At 35.1% G+C, this 25898-nt stretch overlaps 2 protein-coding genes and 3 pseudogenes across 3 annotated transcripts; 3 read left to right on the plus strand and 2 right to left on the minus strand.

Moving 5' to 3' along the window:
* Positions 1-1897: 1897 nt before the first annotated feature.
* Positions 1898-3086, minus strand: LOC143569611 (polyprotein of EF-Ts, chloroplastic pseudogene; annotated as a pseudogene).
* Positions 3087-5876: 2790 nt separating this feature from the next.
* LOC143569632 (putative glycosyltransferase At5g03795) lies at positions 5877-8821 on the plus strand. The gene is made up of 4 exons (XM_077055501.1): positions 5877-6428; positions 6519-6649; positions 7288-7636; positions 8159-8821. Exons 1-4 carry the CDS (start codon positions 5892-5894, stop codon positions 8819-8821), a joined length of 1680 nt encoding a protein of 559 aa, XP_076911616.1. The 5' UTR covers positions 5877-5891.
* Positions 8822-8983: 162 nt separating this feature from the next.
* LOC143569608 (putative glycosyltransferase At5g03795) lies at positions 8984-10947 on the plus strand (annotated as a pseudogene).
* Positions 10948-11061: 114 nt separating this feature from the next.
* On the minus strand, positions 11062-13150 carry LOC143569593 (putative ribosome biogenesis protein RLP24). Of its 2 annotated transcripts, none has more exons than XM_077055468.1 (5): positions 13077-13150; positions 12680-12792; positions 11616-11729; positions 11401-11537; positions 11062-11317 (listed from the first exon to the last, which is right to left on the minus strand). In XM_077055468.1, the coding sequence occupies exons 2-5, from the start codon at positions 12758-12760 to the stop codon at positions 11167-11169; spliced, it is 483 nt and encodes a 160-aa protein (XP_076911583.1). In that variant the 5' UTR covers positions 12761-12792; positions 13077-13150; the 3' UTR covers positions 11062-11166. The 2 variants fall into 2 exon arrangements, with proteins under 2 accessions (XP_076911583.1, XP_076911584.1); XM_077055469.1 differs by having other exon boundaries at positions 12680-12783; positions 13069-13090.
* An 8968-nt stretch (positions 13151-22118) lies between these two features.
* LOC143569609 (ethylene-responsive transcription factor TINY pseudogene) lies at positions 22119-22914 on the plus strand (annotated as a pseudogene).
* The last annotated feature ends 2984 nt before the right edge of the window (positions 22915-25898 follow it).

Raw genomic sequence — 25898 nt, forward strand, 5'->3', positions numbered from 1 at the left:
TAGCAGGGAGTGGCACGAATGTTTGGTAGGGGAGGTTTTTAGACTCATGATTCCGCATATATAAGAAAAGAAAGGGTATCCGAATTTGTTAGGTTTTATAGGAAAGGAATATGATTTGTTAGTTTTGAGCAGACTGGATTTGGTGTGACCAATTTATGGTGTATTAAATTCAGAGTAAATTACAATGATTTAGATCATTTGATTTCGTTATTTATAAATTTATTATTGTATTGATTATCAAAATATTTAACACTTGGTTAGTTCTTAATGTAAAAGATCATATCTTGTAATATAAAGTAAACATCATTTGTTAAAAAATATCTGTTGTATCTTACAAATCTTAAAATATCAAATCTATCTTAAAATGTTGAAAATCAATTGTAACTTACATATCTTAAAAGGTAAAATCTTAAAAAACACTCTTTCACCCATTAGAATATATATTAAAAAGGGGATTTTCTCCCCCTTCATAAATACACTATTCATTTTACTATTCAATTTAATAATATTTTAATATATTTTATTTTCTTATTAATTAACTTTTACTATATATTTGTTATTTATATATATATATATATATATATATATATTCTAACTTTGAAAAAATAATACATAGAAATCTATACACCGTCACTTGGTTTTTATTACCTTTACTTACTTTTTTTTTCCAACTAATTAAAAAAATTTAACAAACAAAAATTTTAAACTTTAAACTTGGGTAAGTGTCGGTTTTACATTTTTATTTGTCTGGTTATACTATTTTTTTTAACTTTGCTTTCGTGTTTCTTATAGTTAGTCTTACAATGATCGAAAGTTTTACCATGATTTAAAAATATCCCGTCATCACATGTTTTTATATCCACGCTTCGACGTTTGCGCCTTTATAATATATTTTGTTTCTTACAAATTCATGTTTACGCATTTATGTTTGTGCCACCGATACTAACAAAATTTGCATCGGTTCACAACTATAACGTTCCGATCTTTTGGTTTTACATATGATAATTTGTTGTATATTGGCATTGAATGGTTTATTTCTTTTGTTTAGTTTCAATGTTGTAACCTGATACAGGATGAATTTGCGTCAATTCACAACGCGTTCGTGGTTTAACGTTTTTACGTATGTTTTTTCCCAGTTCAATGGTCCCATCGCGAAGCGCGGGCCTAAATCCTAGTTAGATTTAAAAAGTGTCATTTGCACTCGACAACCAATTCACCGTAAGTAATAGTTTTTTTTGTCTTTTCATGTGCGTACGTACCAACGGGTTCATTTAACGACCCCGTCTTATAATTTGTCATATTCAAGAATGTGAACAAAACCTTTTGATGTGCAATCATTTCTTGTTCTAAACATAAACATCTTTGACCGAGTCAAGCCAACAAAATTTTTTTGGTGTACTTTCTAATAGCTAATAGTTTTTTTAAAGCTGATTTAAATGCTTCAACTTTTTTATGTTGCCTAAGACAACGATAAACTATTGTTGTTGTGGTTTCCGTGATTTTTGAGTCGGAATTGAAGTGTTAAATAATTGGGGACTGTTAAAATCCCATCACTGGTAGACTCGAAAAAAAACACGTTATTTATAAATAAATTTCTTTTGACAAACTTAACATTCATCAAAATGTTAAGTCTTTTTAAGTTCAACCTACAAATCAACATAAACAACTCCATTAAATCAACTTAGATCACCATTAGACTCCTCCAAACACACTCTTAAACTACAAGTTTAACTTCGATCTCGGTCGTTTTCCTCGATTTAATCCTCTACAACTTCAGCAGCAACATCAGTATCTAACAACAACAATAACAAATCACTAGTTAGAGATCTTTACTTTAATGGGAATAACCGAATAATAATCATAACTAAAAGAGTGTTAACTTGTTCGATTCAGCCCCTTACGCCACATGGGGTATCTCTACTTGTTCTTCAATAATATTGCTATCATTTTCATCAGAAACATCTTCAACTTTGACTTTTTCATCGATAGCAAGTTTGACTTTATCGTCTTCAACTTTCACCTGATCATTTAAAATCGAAGCAATATATTTATTCTTACGAAAAGCTACAAGAAACGGGTTTGTAGTGGTATAAACTTTTCCTTGAAGCCTCGAATCCAAATTTTTATTATCGTCATCTTTCTTCATGGTCAACGTTACTTGACCTCTAACAATTCTCAAGACCCGAACTTTGACTTCTTGACCGACTACAAGCGATGGCCCATCACCCATTATACTTCCAAACCCTTCATCGGCTTCTTCAGAAGCCGGTAAAAACCCTTCATCACCTTCCGGAAGGTTTATAAACGCACCCGAACGTGTAAGATTTTTAACGGTTCCTTCAAGTTCTTGACCCGTAATAAATTTAGTACCTTTTCTCCCCTCGTCTCGGTCCCGCCTTGCGTTTGACTTTTGACCCGGGTTTTTGGTAACGGGTTCGTTTTCCCGCATGGTCAACGAGATCCGGCCCGTTTCGGTATTTGCCTCAACTAACTTCACCTTGACTTCTTGACCAACCGAAACAACATTTGAAACATCCTTAACGTAATCGTCACTTAACTGTGAGACGTGAACCAGCCCGTCTGTAAACGCACCAAAGTCAACAAACGCTCCAAACGATTGGATTGACTTTACCCGTGAAAGTTGCACCGGGAACCAAGTCTTCATCTTTCAAGGGTGGCATTTCACTCTTTCTAACGGGTCGTAATTTTTGTTTGAATTTGTCAACTGGTGATGTTGGTTTTGAAGTTTGACCAGAATCTTGACCCGACACAGGGGAGTCCAATTGGTCAACTTGGTCAACGGGTGCATCCACAACAACTTCCACCCCAGTGGCAAATATTACTCCAAATCTTGGTTTACTGTGGGACCCGAATGTCCTAACATGTGGTAATAATCTAAGGGATGTTGATAGAGATATCAGTCTTTCGGTTGAGCCTTTTGAATCAAAACATTTTATCGAACCGGTTTTGGTTTTTGTTGTACTAAAAGTGCACCCGGGGATAAGAGAGATACTGCTTGTTGACGATGGGATAACGGGTGTCATCTTGTTATTCGATTATGAACGGGCCGGGTAGTGATTATGCTACTTCTGTATCAGCTACTTCACCTGTTGGCTGTTTGAGCAAATACAACATATATGTTATCAAAGTCAAACAGGGTCAACTTGAGTCATATTTCTTTGCTAAAACGGTCAAACGGGTTAAAAGTCACCCATGACATGATCAAGTAATTCGCTTTATTTAAAAAATATGGATCTTTTTGAGGAAAATTTGCAAAGAAAGATAACCAAAGATCCCAAATTAGTCAGATCAAATTTCAATGCTAGCAATGGGTATGTAAAACGGGTTAAAAGTCACCCATGACATAATCAAGTCAACCGCTTTATTCGCAAAAATTGGATCTTTCTCAGGAAAAATTGTCAACAACTATTACCAGATATCCCAAATTTCACAAAGTAAGAACAATTTCCGTTTTTCTGATAATAATTATAAAACTAAACAAGAAAAAAAAAGTGCAGACGGGCTTATGAATTTCAGTACGCCCTGCTTGTGGTGTGCACATATAATGTATATATGTGTGGGCTGTGTGGGCCCTCGGTGGGGAAAAAGCACACTAATTTTGACGTTATTTTACTAATTTTGTGAAAATAACGTTAAAAAGTCGCTGAAGGTTAATCATGCATCATGCATCGATTGGTGGCGTTGGTAGCCGAAAGTCAAGGGTACACGCACCAACCGGCCGATGGTTGACTGCTATGTGCCTTATGTCCAAGGCTTGATGCAAAACTACTATCGAGTCGGGAGTGCCAGCGGAAGCAGCCACTCTATTCCTACGGGGCAGAGGTAAGGTGGTCTACCATAGCTTTGATATCGGTGGGATTTACTGATTACAATGATCTTGATCTTATGAGTTTCAGTACTACATTGCCAAGGAAACAAGATATAAATGATTAAATGTGCTTGAATCTTAATTTTGCTTACAGTTTTTCTTTTTTTTTAAACATATAACATCAGATCACAATCAAAATGGATATGTAAATGCTACATTGTTTAAAGTGATCAAATAAGTAGATAAGCCAATATTTCATCAACCCCATCATCAAGAAACTATGAAAGATTGAAAAAATAACAATGAAAAGTATGAAAATTGACACTGACCCATTACTCAGAATTGACAAATTGTTGAAACCCAAGTGGGAAATAAGTTTTTACCTTAAAATTAATATAATGGAGATTGTAGGGTTTGTGTGATGATGATGATTGATGTGTAACGATTAACGATGAAAAAGATGGAAATTGAAAGGTGAGTTTTTAAACCCTTATCTCGTTCATCTTCCATTTTTTTATATTTTCATCTTCAGTTTTGATATATGGTTGTATACTTGTATGTGGTAACTATTATATTTTTTCACTTTGGGATATAGCTTAGAAACATCAAATGGGTGTTTCAAGTTTTAACCATTATGGTCATAAAACTCCTGATTAGGCGTAGATTAAGCATTAGTCGTTACTTCACGGACTAGTCGCTGATTAATCGTTATTTGATCAAAATCGGTTAAAATCGAAATATATATATAGGGGAGAATTTAATGAGAAACTTAAAAATAACAGAGAACTAAAATACCATATCTTTTACATGTAAAAACATAATATAAAGTTTGATTTCACATGTAAAAAATTAATTCAAGCATAAACTTTTGGAGTTTTTGCTTATAAATACATGTATAAGACATTTCAATATAAAATTTTAATTTTGTAAAAAGTGTATTTTTTAAACCTTTTTTTTTAAACAGCTTCTACATGTGTTTATATGTAAAAACTCTAAAATGATAATGTAAAAATGTGTTTTATACATGTAAAACTATTTTATTTTTTATTTTTTTTACATGTAAAAGACATATTTCTTTAATCAATTTTTCACTTTTTTGTGGTTTCCTTTTAAACCTATCAGTCTGTCAAAAATTTATATTTAAATACAAATATATTTCAAAAATTTAAATATAAATTACAATTCAATAAATCCCTATTACTCGCTAGTCTCTTTCTAACCGCTTACACGACTAGTGTAGAGTGATTTCTACAACAATGTTGTCCAAGTTAAATAACTTGAAAACCAGAACTAAAACTAAAATTTCGGTTTTTTCTTAAAGCACCTTTCAAAATTACCTTTTTAACTCTTTGATAAGACTATTTAATATCTTAATTTGTTTTTAGTTTGATTTAAATAGATGTTTGTTTTAATGTGAAATTTATATTGAAACAAAGATAAAATCAAACACATTGGAATGATATACTGTTTTTTAGAATGGTGATTTTATTGTATTTAGGCTACTACACCCTCCAAATATAGAGAGTCTCGATATGTCACTCCGGTTAAACTATGTTGTCTTAACCGACCCCACAATGGCTTCAGAGTTTGGCTTAGACGTTCCCATCAAATATTATAAATTATAAAAAAAATAATAAAAAAAAAGACAAACAAATTTAAGATGATAATCTAAATAAAGTATTGTTATTCATTGTTGTATTGCAATCATTAGTATCCAAAAAGTTAGTTTATTATACAATTTTTTTTACCAGAATATACGCAATGTGAAATTAGAATCACTAGATATTTAGTCATATGCGTATTTCTTCAATCATTTTAAACAAAATTATTGACTCACAAGTCACATCCATCCATCAAATCAAAAATCTGGTAAGCTTTCAGTTGTTTGATCCATTTCTTGCTTATATAATTAATTTCACTATTACTCATATCATATATTAATCTTTAGCTCCAAACATTAGTATGTTATCTTCAATCTTCACTTCAAGTTGAAAAAACATTGACCCATGAATTTGAACTCAGAGTTATAGTCAACTGCATATTTAGTCAACTTCTCAAAACCATGGAAGCCAAAAGACTGTTACAAATGTTATGTCGACTGCAAATCTTGAAGCTTTTAGTGTTAATCATAAGTCTTGTAGCTGTTATCATTATTATATCTCAGTTAATCACTTTCCCTTACAAGAGTTACATTTTTATGTTGCCACCTGTCACCAAGGGTATTTCGGTCAACCAAACGGTTATTTATAACGGGTCCGGTCTGGTTCTGAAAACATTGTCGGTAAATGTGTCAAAAGGAGAAGGAGGATGTAAAGGGTATGATTGTCAACCAGGTCAAACATGGTCAATGAAGGGTATTTTGGTCAACGAAGCGGATATTTATAATAACGACGGTAATGAGTCTGGTCCAGTTCTGAAAACATTGTTGGTAAATGCGTCAAAAGTAGAAGAAGAGTGTAAAGGGTATGATTGTAGTAATGGATCTTTAAACACACAAACTGCAGTGAAACAAAATGGTTCGGGTCAACTTGGTCAAACTGCAACACGGTTTTCTTACATGGTTTCGGTTCTTGAGTCAACGGTTGCTGCTCGTTTCAGTGTAGGGACTTTCTCATTGTTATGATTATCTATTTTAGGAAATACTGGTTTTGAGTTTGACTAATTTATTTTTCTGTTTTGCATATTTTAGAAAAAAAAGTTGTTATCTGCTCGTGACCGGGAACTTAACCGTGCACGAATGAAGATTGAGAGCGGGCCAACGTTAGGGAACACTGACGGGCTTGATGGTACTCTTTATCACAATCTTTCCCGGTTTTTAAGGTGAAATATATTTTTTAGGGGCATTTGGATTCGAGTAGTCTCAGTAATCAGTTTCTTGTTATTTGACCCGAAAAAATCATAATCTGAACACGACCCGAACACGACATGAAAAAAATCATGTTTTGGGTTGGCATGCTAACTCGTTAATAACCCGGGTTGTATTCTGGCTGACCCATTTAGTTGAGCAAGTTGACCCGTCAACTGGTTTGGTTAAACATGCCAATGCGCTAACTCGTTTATGACCCGTGTTGTCCATTTTTTACAACCCACTAACCCGATTAACAATTTTAGAACTTGATTATTACCCGCCAACCCGTTTCAAATGTTTAGATAAATCGGTTAAACGGGTCGACTTTGGGCTGACCTGTTTAAATAAACGGGCCATGTTCGGTTTGACCTGTTTAGCCCATTTAGTTAAGCAAGTCAACCCATCAACCTGTTTAGTTAGCCATGTCAATCCACTTAACTCGTTAATGACCCGTTTTGTCCATTTTTTGCAGCCTGCCAATCCGATTATTCTATTAACACGCTTACAACTTGATTATTAAGTGTGTGAAATTTATTGTTGATGTTTTTTATACGGATAAAAATACGGGTCATGTTCGGGTAGACATTCTGTAATCTCTCTTTTTCAGCAGGAGTTACAAGTTGATGGAAAATACTTTAAAAGTTTATATCTACAAAGACGGTAAAAAGCCGGTTTTTCATGATCCAAAACTAAGGGGAATATATGCTTCAGAAGGATGGTTCATAAAACTAATGGAGAACAACAGAAACTTTGTTGTAAAAGATCCTAAAAAGGCGCATTTGTTCTATCTACCGTTTAGTTCACTAAAGCTAAGAATCACGTCTCAAGAGCGAACTCTCAAGTCCCGTAAAGATTTAGAAGAGCGTTTAAAGAATTACACGAGTTTGATTGCTGCAAAATATCCTTTTTGGAACAGGACTAACGGGACTGATCATTTCCTTGTTGCTTGTCACGATTGGGTACGTTTACATATATACTAGGAGTGTGCATGAAACTGAAATAACTGATGTAAAAATGAAATAACCAACATAACCAAACTGACGGTTTGGTTTTATGTTTTTTTTTTTTTCAAAAACTGAATTTCTGTTTCGGTTTTGCATGTACTGAAAACTGAACTGAACCCGTAAAAACAGAGAAAACCGAATTTTGTTATTGAGTTTGTGGATTATAATTATTATTTCTGAAGGTTAAGTAATAAAAGGTGTAGCCCAAAAATTATAGGCCCGAATGTGTAATAATCAGTTAATCATTAGGTTACAGAAAAAAAAGTTTGGCTCAAAGTTTTTGGCCCAAACTCAATACTTTAGGCCATGTTTCGGTTCAAAATCTTCAAGCCCAAATGCCGAAGCTAAAAGAACGGTTTTCTAAAACCTAGAAGCCAAATTCTCGTTTTTTATGTTCGGCTTAAGCCCAAAACCAACCCATGCACACCCCAAATGGCGAAACCGAAACGGTTTTGACCGTTGATTTAATTTTTCTAGTCGATGAAGCTAACAAAAGATCATATGGGAAACTGCATTCGATCTCTTTGCAACTCGAATCTCGCTACCGGGTTCAAAATAGGCAAAGACACAACTCTTCCCGCTACATACATCCGTAGCGCAGATAGCCCGGTTCAAGATCTTGGTGGAAACCCGCCTTCAAAAAGGCCCATTTTTGCATTTTTTGCAGGCGGTATGCACGGGAACTTAAGACCGATTTTACTTCAACATTGGCAAGATAAAGAGCCCGACATTAAAATACTCGGGCCAATGGCCCGTGACATTGAAAGTAAAGCTAAATACCGAATGTACATGAAAAGTAGTAAATACTGTATTTGTCCACGTGGGCATGAAGTATACAGCCCGAGAGTTGTGGAGTCGATATACTACGAATGTGTTCCGGTTATTATTTCGGATAACTATGTCCCGCCTTTTTTTGAAGTTTTGAATTGGGAGGCGTTTTCGGTTTTCGTTTTGGAGAAAGATGTGGTGAATTTGGGTCAGATCCTTAGAGCGATACCGGACGAAACGTATTCGGAAATGCAGAAGAGAGTGAAGATGGTGCAAAAGCATTTTGTTTGGAATAAAAAGCCTGTGAAATTTGATTTGTTTCATATGATTCTTCATTCTGTTTGGAACAATAGAATTTTTATGAATCTTTAATTTAATGTATCAATAAGCCAAAAGTGACCCACATGTGATAACTGATAAGATTCTCTGCACAAGCATTCTTTTTAGTTTAGTTTATTAACAGGTTCATATAATAATAATAATACAGTTGTTATATTAAGTTCAGTAGTTATTAATTTGACAGTTTCTGCTATCATGCTGCAAATATTATGTAGACTGCAAATCTTGAAGCTTTTGGTATTAATCATAAGTCCTGTAGTTGGTGTTCTGATAATTATATCTCAGTTAATCACTTTGAGCATACCACTTGTCACCAAGGGTATTTTGGTCAACGGAACGGTTATTTATGATAACAACAGTAACGGGCCCGGTCCGGTTCTGAAAACATTGTCGGTAAACGTGTCAAAAGGAGAAGAAGGGTGTAAAGGGTATGATTGTAGTAATGGATCTTTGATCACACAAACTGCAACACGGCTTTCTTATATGGTTTCGGTGCTTGAGTCAACGGTTGCTGCTCGTTTCAGTGTAGAGCCTTTCTTATTGTCATGATTTTCTATTTTGTAGAATATTGGTTTTAAATTTGAACTTTTTTTTTTCATATGTTAGAGAAATAAGTTGTTATCTGCTCGAGACCGGGAGCTTGAACATGCGCGGATGAATATTGAAAACGGGCCCGTGTTAGGGAACACTGAAGGACTTCATGATTCTCTTTATCACAATCTTTCTCGGTTTTTAAGGTGAAATTTTTGTTTATGGGGCGTTTGGATGCGAGTAGTCTCAGTAATCCGTTTCTTTTTATTTGACCCGAAATAACAGAATCACTGTATCCAAACACTAAAAACTAGGGGTGACAATTTCCAACACAACCCGGACACGACATGTAACAATCAGGTTGTCTACGGGTCGACCCGGGTAGTTAAACAGGCTGGCCCGTCTCCTGTTTGGTTAAACATGTCATTACACTAACTCGTTTATGGCCCGTTTTGTCTATTTTTTTACAACTGTCCAACCCGAATAACAAGTTTACAACATGATTATTGCCTGCCAACCCGTTTGATCCATTTAGATAAACGGGTTGAACAAGTCGTGTTCGGGTTGACCTGTTGTTCGACCCGCGAACCTGTTTAGCTAAACATATCAATCCACTAACCCATTAATGACCCATATTTTTACAGCCCACCAACCCGATTTATCACAAGCCAACCCGTTTGACACGTTTAGATAAACGGGTTAAACATGTCGTGTTTGGGTTAGATGATATTTAAGTGTATGCAGGTTTTAATGTATTTGACACAAATAAAAACATGGGTCGTGTTCGGGTTGAAAAATTCAAACCCGCCAACCCGACACGACTGACACCCTGTGATATCTTTTTCTTAACAGGAGTTACGAATTAATGGAAAAAACTTTAAAAGTTTACATCTACAAAGAAGGCGAAAGCCCGGTTTTTTCATGATCAAAACTAAGGGGGGTCTATGCTTCAGAAGGATGGTTCATGCAACTAATGAAGAAAAACATTAACTTTGTTGTAAAAGATCCTAAAAAGGCACATTTGTTCTATCTACCGTTTAGTTCGGTAAAGCTAAGAATAACGTCTCAGGAGCGAACTCTCAAGTCGCGCAAAGATTTAGAAGTACGTTTAAAGAATTACACGTCTCAGGCCCATTTTTGCATTTTTTGCAGGCGGTATGCACGGGAACTTAAGACCGATTTTACTTCAACATTGGCAAGATAAAGAGCCCGACATTAAAATACTTGGGCCAATGGCCCGTGACATTGAAAGTAAAGCTAAATACCGAATGTACATGAAAAGTAGTAAATACTGTATTTGTCCACGTGGGCATGAAGTATACAGCCCGAGAGTTGTGGAGTCGATATACTACGAATGTGTTCCGGTTATTATTTCGGACAACTATGTCCCGCCTTTTTTTGAAGTTTTGAACTGGGAGGCATTTTCGGTTTTTGTTCTGGAGAAAGATTTGGTGAATTTGGGTCGGATTCTTAGAGCGATACCAGACGAAAAGTATTTGGAAATGCAGAAGAGGGTGAAGATGGTTCAAAAGCATTTTGTTTGGAATAAAAAGCCTGTAAAATTTGATTTGTTTCATATGATTCTTCATTCTGTTTGGAACAATAGAGTTCTTATGTAACTGTTTTGAGTTTTATGCTAAGTATTACTTAAAATGTATATTTTATGTATATGTAATGCATGTAAAAATGATAACAGAAGGCATTTGCAGAGACAAAATAATGAACTGTAATATGGCAAACAATTAAGATCATCACAAAACTAACACATATTTGTAGAGTAAATAATAATCCAAGAACAACTAAAATCATTTCAAGATTTCAACTTAACACAAACAGCAATCATTCACTCATTCTTCCATGCGGTTTTCATCGGTGTCTTGTTCAACCTTAACTTTGTTCTTATGTTTATCCATCGCACCCGGAGCAACAAGCATGTGAAGACTCTGATCAAGTTCCTTCAATTTTTCCTTCCTTTCCTTTTTAGTCTTAACCTTCAACCTGCATCGTCATAAACAACACGTTACGAAAATAATTCAAACATATATTAAAACTGCAAAAAGAATTCTTAATAAAAATAATACCTGTCCCCTATGTGTTTCTTCGCTCTCTGATCCCTGACTTTAACAATAGTCTTGATAGCCTTCAATGTGTTCTCGGTCACGTTTCGGTCATACCTCTCGGGTCGGTTACGTTTCCTCTCAAACTCAAACGTTGAGTCCTTAAAAAAAAATTAAAAGTAAATCATGAACAAGTTAACAACCCATGATTACGGTTATAAATATAAACAATTACTTACTTCTGTCATGTCTTTGCCATGTAACCGCCTATAAGCCTTTGTCCACTTCACCTTACGAGGATTCCTCTTCATTTTGAAATTCTTGTGACATTTTGATCGACAAAATCTAAATATCTGCAATTGTGAATTTTAACAAAATAACATAAAATCAAATCAAGCCATGGTAAATAGGCTGTAAATGATCCAAACATTCAACGAACTGCTCGGTAAGAAGCTCGTTTATGTACATTCGATTAACAAACGCACAAACATAAACAAGGAAGACCATTCGTAAAATTATGTCCTTGAACGTTCAACTATGTGTTTAGTTAAGTCCTTTAATGTTTGGATGTTCAATAAAGATTTTTAATACTTTTTAATGACTAGACTAGTCTAATCTTATCATATATACATCTAAGCAAAATTATTAGCCTTAAAATAAATTTATATATACGAGTATTAACCTATGAATATAAATGTTTAAAAAAACACTAGCACAAACTTCGTAGCCGAACCTAGGGGTGCAAACAAGTCGAGCTACTCGAGATCGGCTAAAAAAAAGCTGATCGAGCCGAGCTTAAACGAGCCCGAGCCCGAGCCGAGCTTGAGCCTAAAAGTAAGCTCGTTTAATAAACAAGCCCGAGCTTCACATATTGAGCTCGAATGGCTCGCAAGCCTAAACAAGCCTTTCATTAATATAACTTTTATTATACTTATTTTTATATATTTAATTTAACATGATGAGAAAATAACTAAATAATTAAATTATATAAAAAAACATTATTAATATAAATTAATTAAGAAATACTAAACAAGCCGAGCTCGAGCTGCACAAATAAAAATCAAATCAAGCCGAGCTCAAGCTCTGTGTGAGTTAAACTCGGCTGAGCTCGTTTGCACTGCCGAACCAAACTGTTAACACTGACCATTATCAGTTAACCAAATCAAACAAAACACCATTCGTGTTCATTTCGTTAACGAACAAACACAAAACTTATTTCAGTTCAGTTCGGATACAGCCCTAATGGTAAATATACAATCCATATAACAATCTAAGCATAACAAAATACAATTAAAAAAACTACCTTCGCATCGTTGCGTACGAACTGGATACCGTGTCCGGGATATACAGTCGACGAACAAAACCAGCACTTTTCCAACCTCATTACTAAATCTTACAACACAAGCCCTAATCTTTCTGCATAAGTAACAACAAAATAATAAAATCATGTAAAAATGTGTGCTTTAACAGATTAAAAGCTAAACTAACTGTATGTAATTGTAATCTATCAGTCAATTGAATCGAAATAGTAATAATAATAATAAAAACCCTAATTAGTAACCTAAAGTTAATCGCCGTCAACAAAACAATCAATTAATCAATCAATTACATGAACAACTGATATGAATTGAATAGTTATTACATGAATCAAACTATAATAAACATTAGAAAGCATATACATAATATACATACATACATACCTTAGGGCAACGAGAAAGAAAGAGGCAGAGAGATTGTGGGTTTTGATATTGATATAAACCCTAACTAAATAATATTATTATTGGCGGTCTTGTTATATATGAATATGGGCCAGGCCCAGTAGCTACTTATTCATGTGTGTAACTGGTTCCGGACCCGATCTGTTGTACCTGACCCGGCTCGTGAGTATGAACCGGTTCCATCTCTACCGATCAAAACCCGAACCTGAATCGACCCAAAAACCGGTCAAATACCCGACCATACCCGAAACCGGTTTTCAACTTTTGTTGAACATACCCGAAACCAGTTTTGGTTCGTGAAAATACCCAATGTGTGCACCTCTATCAAGAGGTGTACAAATAAGATTTTTTTTTAAACTGGGTTCGGGTTTGAACAACAAAGTCAGGAATCTTGTCGGATAGAAACTGCATCTGGGTATGGTCGGGTTTTAACCGGTTTGGCCATGGTTTATCGGTTTTTGTTTGAGTTGGGTCCGGGTTTTGACTGAGTAGTGGTGAAACTGATTCCGGGTTTGGACACGGTTTCTCTAAGGAACTGAAACATGGTTTGTAGTTTGTACCCATAGGTCAAGTATGATGGATCCAGTTCTGAGTCGGATCTGAAACGTGGTTCTGTGCCCAGAATTACTTTACTTTTTTGTATTATATTTATATGAAATTAATTTATGTTATTCAACCATTACATTATTCTCATATTGGTCTTTATTATGAGACGTCGAGAATGATAGACGGATGAGAAATGGGTTATTTGTGATTAGTGTTATCGGACTATTTTGGTAATCGGGGAACACTGTAGACCAAATGAGAAATCACAACATACAATGGTACAAATTAGAATGACGAGTATACACTTTGCCCAAAACTGTTGCGACTTTAGTACTAAGGGGACTATATGGCTCTAGTACCATGGGGAATTCTAAAGGGTGCCACCCCTTAGTGCATTCGGGATAACATCGATGACAAGGTCGTGGCAACACCCTTGATTACAATGACATGATATTGACATGAATGGAAAAGTTGTATGGAAATGACCTTTCAAAGTTACTAAGTTCAGTAATAACTTTGAAGGTGTGGCTATCAACTTTGTTTTGTAGTAGCAAATGTGTGATAGCATCTTGTTTTTCGATAACATTTTAAAACATCAACAGCTTTTGAGTTTGCAACCAAATAAAGCTCCCGATACCAATGTAACTACAACAGTTACACTCTAAATGCTATAGTTGTCTATGAAATGATGCAATGCCTCAAACAACCTTTGTGTCATTCAACGTCTATATAAGAAAAATAACTGGTTTATCTGATTATTGATTTCGTGTATATGAGATACGAGGATATCAGTTTGAATACACAAAACCTACGTGGCTTGCCAACCAACATGGCATAATAAAACAGTAGTACCTATATTACATTTATTTGATGGAAAAGAAGACAAATGCATGTGACACTATCACAATAGTTCATTTCATATTTATTATTTATACTCGCTCATTTTATATATATGTATTCCAAATATGGCAAATCAAAACTAATTGTGGTCTATATGTGATGCACGATAATACACATGTGTCATGCACTCAATACACAAGTTTATTTCACATATCAGTGCTGTAAAAGCCGGATTCTAAGGCCGACTTGACGAGGACTAGTAGTACTCGGTCCTCAGACCCCCTACCTTGGAGACTTTCTTCAAGTCGGCCTGGATTAGTCTGGGGCCGTCAAAGTCGGTCAAAACTTGGGCTAGTCGGTTTAGGATTTTCTAAAAGTCGATTCAAACTCGGTTAAAAGACGGGCTAGGTGGTTAAAAGTCGGCTAGGCTACCTTTTTGATAGAAATTATGGTTATTTTAACACACACACACACATATATATATATATATAATCCAAATATTACTTTTCTTAATATTTGTCATGTTCGAGTACTCTCCGAGTACTCCGAACTACCCAGTCCGCCGCCTAGGGTCCCTACCGACTTTTGCAACCTTGGCACATATTCAAAGTATTGAAAACGGTCTTCATGCATAAGCTTGATGCAAAACAACACACGTGGTGTTGTATAACATTATATTGGTTCAATGAACAGTATCACTAGTTCATGGTACGTTAAATGATCAAGGTTTGATGCATGCATAACAATTTCAAAAGGTTGAACAGGAGTTTGACACACAACACAATGTCATGGTTAAATTGTATATAAAAACACTAAACGTTTGATGCAAAGTAATAAAAGAGGTTGAATCCTATGATGGTAATAAGTAAATTATAAATATGAAGATTGTGATGCACATTAATCTGCATGCTCCTGTAGAAACCCGTAATATTGATTGTAGGAGATGACGAAATACAACAACACGAAAACTGACTAGATAGTGGTGAACATAAATAAGGCAGGGAACATAAATGTCCTCCATTTGCCCATACTAATCTTAGGAATCATAGATATGAAATACAAATAGTCTCTTTTAAAAACACAATTTGAAAAGGCTATGGCTATGAAACAAATGAACCCTACAACAACTAATACATAATGGTCACATATTGATTGAGCTCGCATTGTCAAATCCTTAATAATGAAAGTTGTCCGAATACAAAGTACATGTTTACGAAACTACTTTCGCGCCATACTTTTATACGTTCACTACTAAAAGTAAACAAAGAGACGGTTACACTTACAAGCGAGAACGTTGTCACATTGTTATACCATGAAACACGTCTTGAATGTAACTATTGTATGTATATCTTATGTGATTGGACTTGGCATTTACGTTACAATTTTATTTGATAATAATGTTCATCCATAACTATTAAAATGATTAACCCTACACCAACTAATTAAGGGTCACTCATTAAAAAGGTGGCATTATCAACCCTAAATTTATTCAAGTGAACCCCATATAATCTATGAAAAAATATTTCAAGAATAAATATAACTGAAAACTATCAACACAAAACTCAACAACACTAACTAGTAATTAGTGATCAATGGTCACTTAGTACTAACCACCATTTTTCCACTTGGGAATGAAATTGTTATTGATCAAATATAATAACTTATTACTCAAGATTGTAAATGATAATCGATTTTGACTAATTACCAATTATCATAAAACCGTTCATCATTAATCTGTTACCCCTTAGACCCTATCAAGAGGGGCGCGTTGCCTTCAAGCCCGTACCAAGAGACTAGTACTTTCTTGGAACCATCAGGGTTCATTGGTTTAAATTATTATTAACCTTACATACGCATATACTTCATGCCACCTAACTTGTATCGATATATATTATAATTTCACTTTCATCTTAAGTCCAATTATACTTCGATAATATTGATAACATTAAAATCACCAAGAATTTATCATGAGTGTTGTAGCAACATTTATCGAGATTGGGTATTGGAGTCATGCTGACCGAGTCTCGTCATCTCTAAGAAAGAGATGGAGCCACAACATGAACAAAGCTCGTTAGATGTTCTAAGACTACCATCGAGTCGATTTCATATCCACAGTTATGTATATATGTATACAAAGTATTTATCTAAACTACACAGGGGTGTCATATATGAAAATGCGTAGGGAACAATTATAATATGCAATATTTTTTTAATTAAATATGACTTATAGTTTATATTTTAATGATTCTCGACGATAACATTTATTGCTATAGTGATATTACAGTTTATTTATCTCATCGAATGACTGACCCGACTTGACCCATTTAGACTTGAAAACTTGCGGTATAAAATCGAACACCAAAAATTCGAATCTAAAAAAAATTCTGGCTCTGTCACTTGTTGGTGACATGATGTGGCCGAGAGAATATAACACTTGAAGTGGATTGGTGCTTGCTTAACAATCAAGGACTTATGATGGTTTCACGAAAACCAGGTGTGATCTAGTGAAGCTATATATTGCATTCCCTCGGTATATATAATCTACTTATAAGATGAATGTGTGCTTTCATTTGTACTCGATTGGCTTTGTTTAATGTACGTGTATGTGCGTACATCAACTATCAATTATATGCATGTAATATAATTTCATTCAACTATTATGTACGTTACAAGAAATATAATTATTATATGCAGTGAAAAGATCCAATACACTAATGCCTTAACGCATATTACGTACGTGAATTCATTTTTTCACGAATCGATCCATGGAATCACATCCAAACATCTCGGAATCGTCAATACATATCCAATCAATCATTTGTTCACCGAAAAAAACAGTTTTGGATTGTTAATCGATCAATTTTTCACTTTTCCACGAAGACCGTTTTTTGAGCGTTTAAGTTTTGTGAGCGTTTTCTGACCGTTTTAGGTTTCTACCTTTGAGCGTCTCGCGTACCTACCGTACGTTAAGGCATTAGCGTACAGTAACTGCACCTTGTATACATCAAAATAAATTTAGTTATAATTTAAAGGAAAATTGTTTTTTATTGGTCTCAATTTTGCCTTTGTTTTTTGTCTTTAAGTGTCTCGCGTACCTACCATACGTTAAGGCATTAGCGTACAGTAACTTTAAATTTATTTGTTCATAACGATCCGCAGCTAACGGAATCCTAACGCCGTTAGTTTCAGGTCGCCGAAAAAACGTTTTTAGCAGGGAAAGTCAATTTTTCTACCGGAAAACACCACATGAACACTAACCACCACCACCAATTGACTCACCGTCAACCAATCACCATCACTTAAACACCATCAACTGATTCCGACGATGTAACTAAGGTTCCGACGACCTCAATAATTGAGACTTTTACTAGAAAAAGGTTCCTAAAGGAACGATACAAAGTTAACCATGATGTTTGGAACAAAATTGTTGAGTTTTCGAGAAAAAAATGTGCGTTTTCCGGCAAAAACGTTTTTTCAGCGACCTGATACTAACGACATTAGAATTACGTAAGTCACGAACCGGTAGAAACAAATACGTTAAAAGTTAAGAACGTCAGCAGTCAATTCGTTAGTTAGGACCAGTAGTGACTAAAAGACGATAATTGGGACCAATAAAAACCAATTTTCCTAATTTAAATATATATAAAGTACTTATAAACCTTATCAATTTTGATTTAACTAATGGACCCGGATTTATTTAATTTCCAAAACATATATTTTGTATGAGGTGGGCCAATTGGCCAGCCCATTATAGCACATGACCCATTATATGCCTAGCAAGTATGCTGTTAGTTATTATACACTTATACAAGTACACACCTATATATATATATATATATATTGCTTTATTTATTTAGGTAGTTAGATTCAAATGATGGGAGAAATCCATTAATATGTTAAGACTCCAAGAAGATGCATAATGAGCTCAATCATGTTATAACTACTTTTATATATAATTTTATATATAAATACACACACATATATGGCTCAAGGAAAAAAGTTAACACATAATTGCATGTTAATTTTGATTTGGGTCAATTTTTTTAACTGTTTTTTTCTTTTTCAAACGGCTTAACTAAGTGGCAGTGGTGTCTCTCCCAAATGATCAATTTTGTTGTGAACAATTTTTTAAGCGTATTGTTGTGTGCTTGCTATCCAAAACTCCAAAAATGTACACTATTATTAGAATTTGGGAAGGTTATGGTTAATCTCGAGCAACCACCCTGACTGCTCAACTTTTTTCGAATATCAGGATATTAAAACACAACAATATTAAAACACAACGACGTGGATAAAATAAAACTCCATACCCGTCACTTAGAACCAATATAAGTGAGCCAGAATCCAATATGGTGTGAAAATGTCTGATAACCGCTAAAGATTCACATTTATATAAACAATGGTTTTATAATTAAATGAATTAGTTAAATGTATAAATTAGATTTATTATTATGCTTTATAGATGTTGAATAAATACATTAAAAAATTATAAAGTGACAAACTATAAGAAGTTATGAAAATTATAAAAAAAAATTAATAATAAATTAAACAATACATAGTATATTGGTGTTCGTAAAAAGTATATAAAATTGGATGCCAAGATAATAGATATAAATAGGCTCTTTAATGGAAACCTAGTAATAAATGGTAGTTTCTATGTTGCAACGTGAATATTGTCAGATATTTAACCAAAATAGAGAACATCTTGAATTTTATTATCGTCTTTTAGTTTAAAATAAGATATATGTTCTCGTAATTTTAAATTTAAAATGTACCATTGGACAAAAATGGGACTAGTTTATTGCAGAAAAATCAGTAAACTATATTCATTTGTATTCCTTTTTAGTGTTTAATCGTTTTAATTAACTAAAAGAATTAAAATAAGAAACAAGTTCCAAATTAAGATAATTTTTCTTTCATTTTTGAACAATTTTTTATAACGCTACTCTTCATCAAACCGGCCATCGGATATCTAAAGTACAAGATGACATTATAAATAATTTTATATTTAAAATATATACACACAAATAAGTGAATAACTAATGTAAAACATATATGAAAGCTATTCTATTTTCTTTTAGTGTGAATTAGCAATCTAACAAATGTGAAAGCTTGTAATGAACATTATAAATGCCCTTTTGAACTTTCAGCCTAACTAATGTTTTGGTTCACGATCCGATCCGGTTATTAGTACGATTATTTTTTAATTATCTAAACACGTAAAGAAAAAGAAAAATGGTATTTTATAAGGATACAATATAATAACTTAATTTGAAAGAAAGTCATGGAAAGGTCATAAATATTCAACATAGGAAACATATAAAAATGGCAAGTCACACATGCAAGCACATACAAATATATAAATGTAGCATTAAATCATCCATTTTATAATTAATAAAATATTGAAGAACATAACTCATAAATTTGGCACATATATAGAGCTAGTTTATATTATATTTGGATAGTAATCTTGAAGGTTCCTTGTAGATGAATGGGGTATGCCAACCCCATTTTACATGCCAAGCATGGTCGGTGTTAACCCTAATTTTAATTCAATGCCCCATACATCACCATTCTTTATGCCTTGAGATCCCAATCATCACCATATTGTGAGGAACTTAACTTTTGTTTGAAAATTTTAGAGGGAAGTTTAAATGTTTTCGAATTTAGCTTCATCTGCTTATTTAGAAGATAAAAGACGTTAATCCTTATTTAGTTATATTTATCGGACTAGCGTGCACCAAGAAAAATGAGTGTTAATGTTACATTCATAGACTTGGATTTGCATATACTAAGATGAAGGTCTATTTGAACTTATAATAAAAACTTAAATTTAAATATGTAAAATAAAACAAGAATACCTTAAAAGATGTAATCTTCTACTAAGGGTCATGTTTAACAAAATGTTAACATGACAAAACTTATAACATAGTGAAATATTTTTGTTAGGAACTCGAATGATTTAGCAACTAAAATACAAACCGATGTTAATCCCACAATGTGAGGAATGGTTGCACATAGGCATATTGCACTCTTTTTTTTTTCTTTTTTGGAGTTTACAAAGTTATAAAAAGACTACAAAGGTCCAACGTGTTTCATACGAAAAAAGAATTTGTATATTATCATATTTAGAAGTTAGCATGGGAGTCGTAGCATGTTGCAGCACTGTGGAGGCTCGGAGGGTGCTGGTCACACGATTGACCAGGGCACATAAGTTTCGGGGGCACAAACTTTTTTTAATACATATTACACATACATGTTTCTTGGTGTTAAAAAAAAGATTATTTACAATGGTTTATGAGATAATGACATGCTCAAAATGGTTCTGCTTATAATAAATCGATCGATAAATTTTTTTTCATGTACGCTAGCGAATAAAAAATTTTCATTAAGGCATACGAGCCTTTGTATTTTGGCTCGGCCGAGTTATTTAAAATCTCGGAGACGGCCCTGTTACTGCACGATTAATTTAGCCTAGAAAGGCCATGTTTTTTATATATAACTTTCTATAAAATACTAAATACATTGTTTTGTATATATATTTTTTCTAATATTCCTATATAAAATTATTTAAGAGCCAAGTTCTTTCAAAATAATGTATTTGGTTTTTCTAAAAATAAAAATAAGAAATTTATAAGTTGTTAAATAAAAATCAAATTATTCGTTAGATATAAGTAAGAAAAAATATATATTCGAAATATCTGAACTTTAAATTTGTTTGTTTGACCAGTGGGCTTCACCCGAAAGCAAACTAACCACAAATAATTAAAAACTGGTTGACCATCTATAAACAATTTCATTTTTTCCTAAACTACCAAAACATAGAAAAAGAATATATTAAAAAAAAAAAGTTCAACGAAGCTCCAATAAGAAGTCTAATACTTGTAACAAAACTATGTTGTTTTCTCTCTTACACCACCATTAATAATCGAAGTTTGTCCAGTTATCTACCACTGTATTGTAATCGTCCAACTTTAAGCAACATATTCTTAACCAGATACAAAATGGTTAAATATACCATTTTGGTCGATGGTAAGGTGGTTAAATTATTTGACCCTTCAAGCAATGTCATCAACATCATCATTGTACTCAGTATATCCCACCAATAGCAATGTAATATAAAAAAAAAGTTCATATATTATTGAGTCAAGACCACTTAATAATTAATATAGTCTTGAATATATAGGCTATATAATATATGTATGAATAATATACATTATATAAGTCATCTAGAATGGCATGCTTTAAATGATTTCAGTACTTGCAGGCAAATACCACGTACTTAAAAAGTAGGTACTACTTCTCTTTCCATCTTTTCTTTCGTTAAAATTCCTTTTCACATGCCCTCTAATTTTATGTCACCCTTTATTATTATTATTATTTTTTTATAATAATAAAAAATAAAAATAAAAATTTATGGGTACCCCTTCAACCCTTCTCTCTCTACATCTATACACACACATATATCTATCTTGCACTATATATATAAAACCCCCTCACACCAAACTCTTGTAGAGTTTGTGGTTGCATTTATATTTCATCACCTCATCCCCCCCCCCCTTTATCTCTTTCTCAACCTTGTTTACAACTCGGTTCGAGTCAGGTCGGGTCACATATTTCAAGATTTATTGGTTAATGATGGAGTCAACCACCACTCCGTTAGTCGAGTTGACTGAAGAACAACAACCGTACCCAATAAATTCTAAAAAGACAAAAAAGAGGGTCAGAGAAAACACGGATAACGAGGAATGTAACAAAGCAAACAACAACTCTAAGCACCCGGTTTATAGAGGGGTTCGAATGCGGGCATGGGGCAAATGGGTATCCGAGATCCGAGAACCCAAAAAAAAGTCTCGGATCTGGCTCGGCACATTTTCCAACCCGGAAATGGCCGCACGTGCACATGACGTCGCGGCACTTTCTATTAAAGGAAAGTCCGCGATCCTAAACTTCCCTGAACTCGCCGAGGTTTTACCTCGACCCGAAACATGCGCGCCACGTCACATTCAAGCCGCCGCCACTAAAGCAGCGACAATGGAACATCTCAACCTGAACACCACTACCACGAATACCACAACACCAACAACACCATCAACACCTTCCACGTCATCATGTTCCTCGTCCACGTTGACGTCCACGTCATCATTTGAAAAATGTCACGAAATATTAAAATTGCCTAGTTTGGGTCCGAGTTATGACTCGGCCGAGTCAAGTGAAGCTTTTGTGTTTGTTGACTCAGTTTGGGACTACTACTCGTCTCCGCCGTGGCCGGAGTATTTCAACGATGAGCCACCGTGTACTTCCGGCGGGTTTTTATTTGATAACTTGTTATGGCAACATTAATAAATAAAATATGGTTGGTGTGTTTTAATATCATTTTCCCTTATAATTTATGGGATTTTGTTTTGTGTTGTTTTGTTTCCATATAATGCTTTTACATTAATTAGTCTCAACTTCCCATTTTTATATTTTAATCAATTGTAAAGAAAAAGAAATAAAAAAAATATTTACAAAAAGTAAAATAAAAAATAAGTGACATATTTTTGAAAAAAAATATTTGATGCAAAGGTGGATTTTATGCTTCAATGGATTTTTATTTCTTTAGGATGAACATGTTCCATTAGAGTAGATTTTTATGTTTGTAGACTTCTAATCTTGTATGCGGGTATGTACCCAGCAATTCTTGTAATGTTTGAATGTTGATGGAATAAAAATTATTTGTTAATGCCTTGCCATGTTTATTTCGCACATATTTTGTTTTAACTTAGCAATTTCTTTAGTACTTAGATAAGTTAACTTTTCAACGTGGCAGATAATAAGTTAAAGTTTTGCTTCCTCTTTCGTGATTGTGCGGATAAGACCGTCACTTTCACTTAGTAGGATGGCTAAACTTTACCTATATCTGACATGCGTTGAAGTTTTCCTCATCTTTTCCTTTGAAATTTTCTAAGTGTTTTGAATAAGTTAACCTTTCGACGCGCGGTTGCCAATAGGTCAATGTTCAGTTTCCTCTATCATGATTGTGCGAGTAGGACCGTCACTTTCATTTATTGGGATGACCAAACTTCACCTATAGCTGACCTGCGTGAAGGTTTTCCTTAGAAATTTTTACCGTTTTATGTGTTTATGCGGGTTTTGCCGCCTTCCACACGCAACGACTTACTTCTTCCCATATTTATGCAGTGAATACCGGCATATCAGCGTGGGAAGTTCATAAGTATAAAGGTAAGGCTATCAACACAATGTGAAAGGGGAATCATTTCCATTAGAAGTGGCTCTATGCCTTTTCTTTACAAGTTTGGAATTGATATACATGTAACATTTGCGTAATTGAGCTCCGTTCCATGTTCTTGGGATAGGAGTGCCATCGAGCCTTTCGAGCCGGTATGCGCCTTTTTCCCAAAACTTCTTTGATAATGTACGGTCCTTCCCAGACCGGTGCCAGTTTTCCTGGGCGCTCTTGGTTTGAAGCCTCGTTGTTACGCAATATGTAGTCTCCTACATTGAAGTTGCAGAGTTTTACCCGCGTGTTGTAGTACTTTTGCATTTGTCGCTTGTAGTTTTCTTCACGCGCTGCGGCTAAGTCTCTGCATTCCTCAGTTAGCATAAGGTCTAACCGTCTTTCCGCATCATTGTCTTCTGGCTGAATCAAGACCCTTGGTGAGGGCAAACCAATTTCGACTGGGACCATGGCTTCAGTGCCATAAGTGAGGCTAAACGGGGTTTCTCCGGTACTGGCCTTTTTCAGCGTTCTGTTTGCCCAAAGGACGTGTGGAACTTCGTCTACCCAGCCGGATCTGTGTTCCATGAGTCTTTTCTTTATGCCTTCGACGATGCTTTTATTTGCTCTTTCCACCTCACCGTTACCTTGCGGGTGTGCCACTGAGGTAAAGTTGTGGGTGATTTGAAGTTCCTCTAGCCACTTTTGTAGCTTCTTGTCAGCAAAGTTGGTGCCGTTATCACTCACCAAAGTCTGTGGAACTCCAAAACGACAAATAATAAATTCTCAAATAAATTTTTTAATATGTTTTGCGGTTTTTTGGGCTAATGGTTTTGCTTCTATCCACTTGGTGAAGTAGTCGATGGCTACTACTAGGAACTGAACGTTTCCTGCTGCTGTAGGAAATGGGCCTGTCACATCGATGGCCCACTTCTGAAATGGCCATGAAGAGGTGACTGGAACAAGTTCATTCTTCGGGCGATGCGTGTTGGGTGCGTAGAGCTGGCAAGACCTACACTTTCTAATGTATGCCAGCGCATCCGTATGCATCCCCGGCCAAAAGTATCCCGCGTTGTTTAACTTAGCTACAACAACGCGTGGACCTGCGTGTACTCCACAGATGCCTTCGTGTACTTCCCTTAGGAGGTAGTCAGCATCTTGGTTGTCCACGCATCTTAAGAGTGGGCCAAGAAAGTTACGTCTGTAAAGGATGTCATCGATGAGTTGATAGTTTAATGCTTTACAACGTATTTTTCTTGCCTGTGTTTTTGACTCTGGTAGTATACCCGCTGCAAGGTAATTTATTATCGGTGTCATCCACGTTTCTGTGCCGGTTTGGATGACACAAATTTCCTTGTGCGGGACTGATGGTGCTTCAAGGAGTTCAATGCGGATGTCCTTTCCCAAATGGGTGAAGGCTAATGATGCAAGCTTGCTTAACGCATCCGCAGATTTGTTTTCGCTACGCTTGACGTGTATGACTTTACAATCATTAAAATTGCGCATAAGGGTTTTTGCTTGTGCGAGGTACCGGGCCATTGTGTCGTTCACGGTCGTGTACGTTCCGTTTATTTGGTTGGCTACAAACATGGAATCCACGTGGGCTTCCAAGTTTTTCACTCCCATTTTACACGCAATTCCCAGCCCGGCCAAGAATGCTTCATACTCGGCTTTGTTATTCGTACTTGGAAAATCCAGTCGAATAGCGTAAGTGTATTCTTGGCCTGCTGGGTTGGTTAGTTTCAACCCTGCGCCTGAACCCTCGTTGCTGCCTGCTCCATCGGTGTAGAGTCGCCAGACATCATTGATGTCCTGTGCTGGGGAGGGTTGAGCCTCCTCCTGGCACTCTTTCTCCCGCGAAGCGGGGACTTCTGCTATAAAGTCGGCCAGAACCTGGCCTTTTATGGCTGGTCTTGGCTTGTACTTTATCGCATATTCCCCCAACTCAATTGCCCATTTGGCTAGACGTCCCGATAACTCGGGTTTTCCTAGAACGTTTGCAAGTTTGAAGTTGGTGAGAATGGTGATTGGGTGACATTGGAAATATCGTCTTAGCCTGCGTGAAGCCTGTACAAGTGCTAAGACTAGTTTTTCCAGGGTGGAGTACCGGGTTTCTACGTCTGTTAGGACACGGCTAACATAGTAAATAGGCATCTGGGTACCTTTTCGCTCTACTAGCAGGACTGCCCCAGTTGCTC

Source organism: Bidens hawaiensis, unplaced genomic scaffold (assembly GCF_021521415.1).
Source record: "Bidens hawaiensis isolate Kalapana, Puna unplaced genomic scaffold, B.hawaiensis_p1.1 tig00024623_1, whole genome shotgun sequence".
NCBI lineage: Eukaryota > Viridiplantae > Streptophyta > Magnoliopsida > Asterales > Asteraceae > Bidens > Bidens hawaiensis.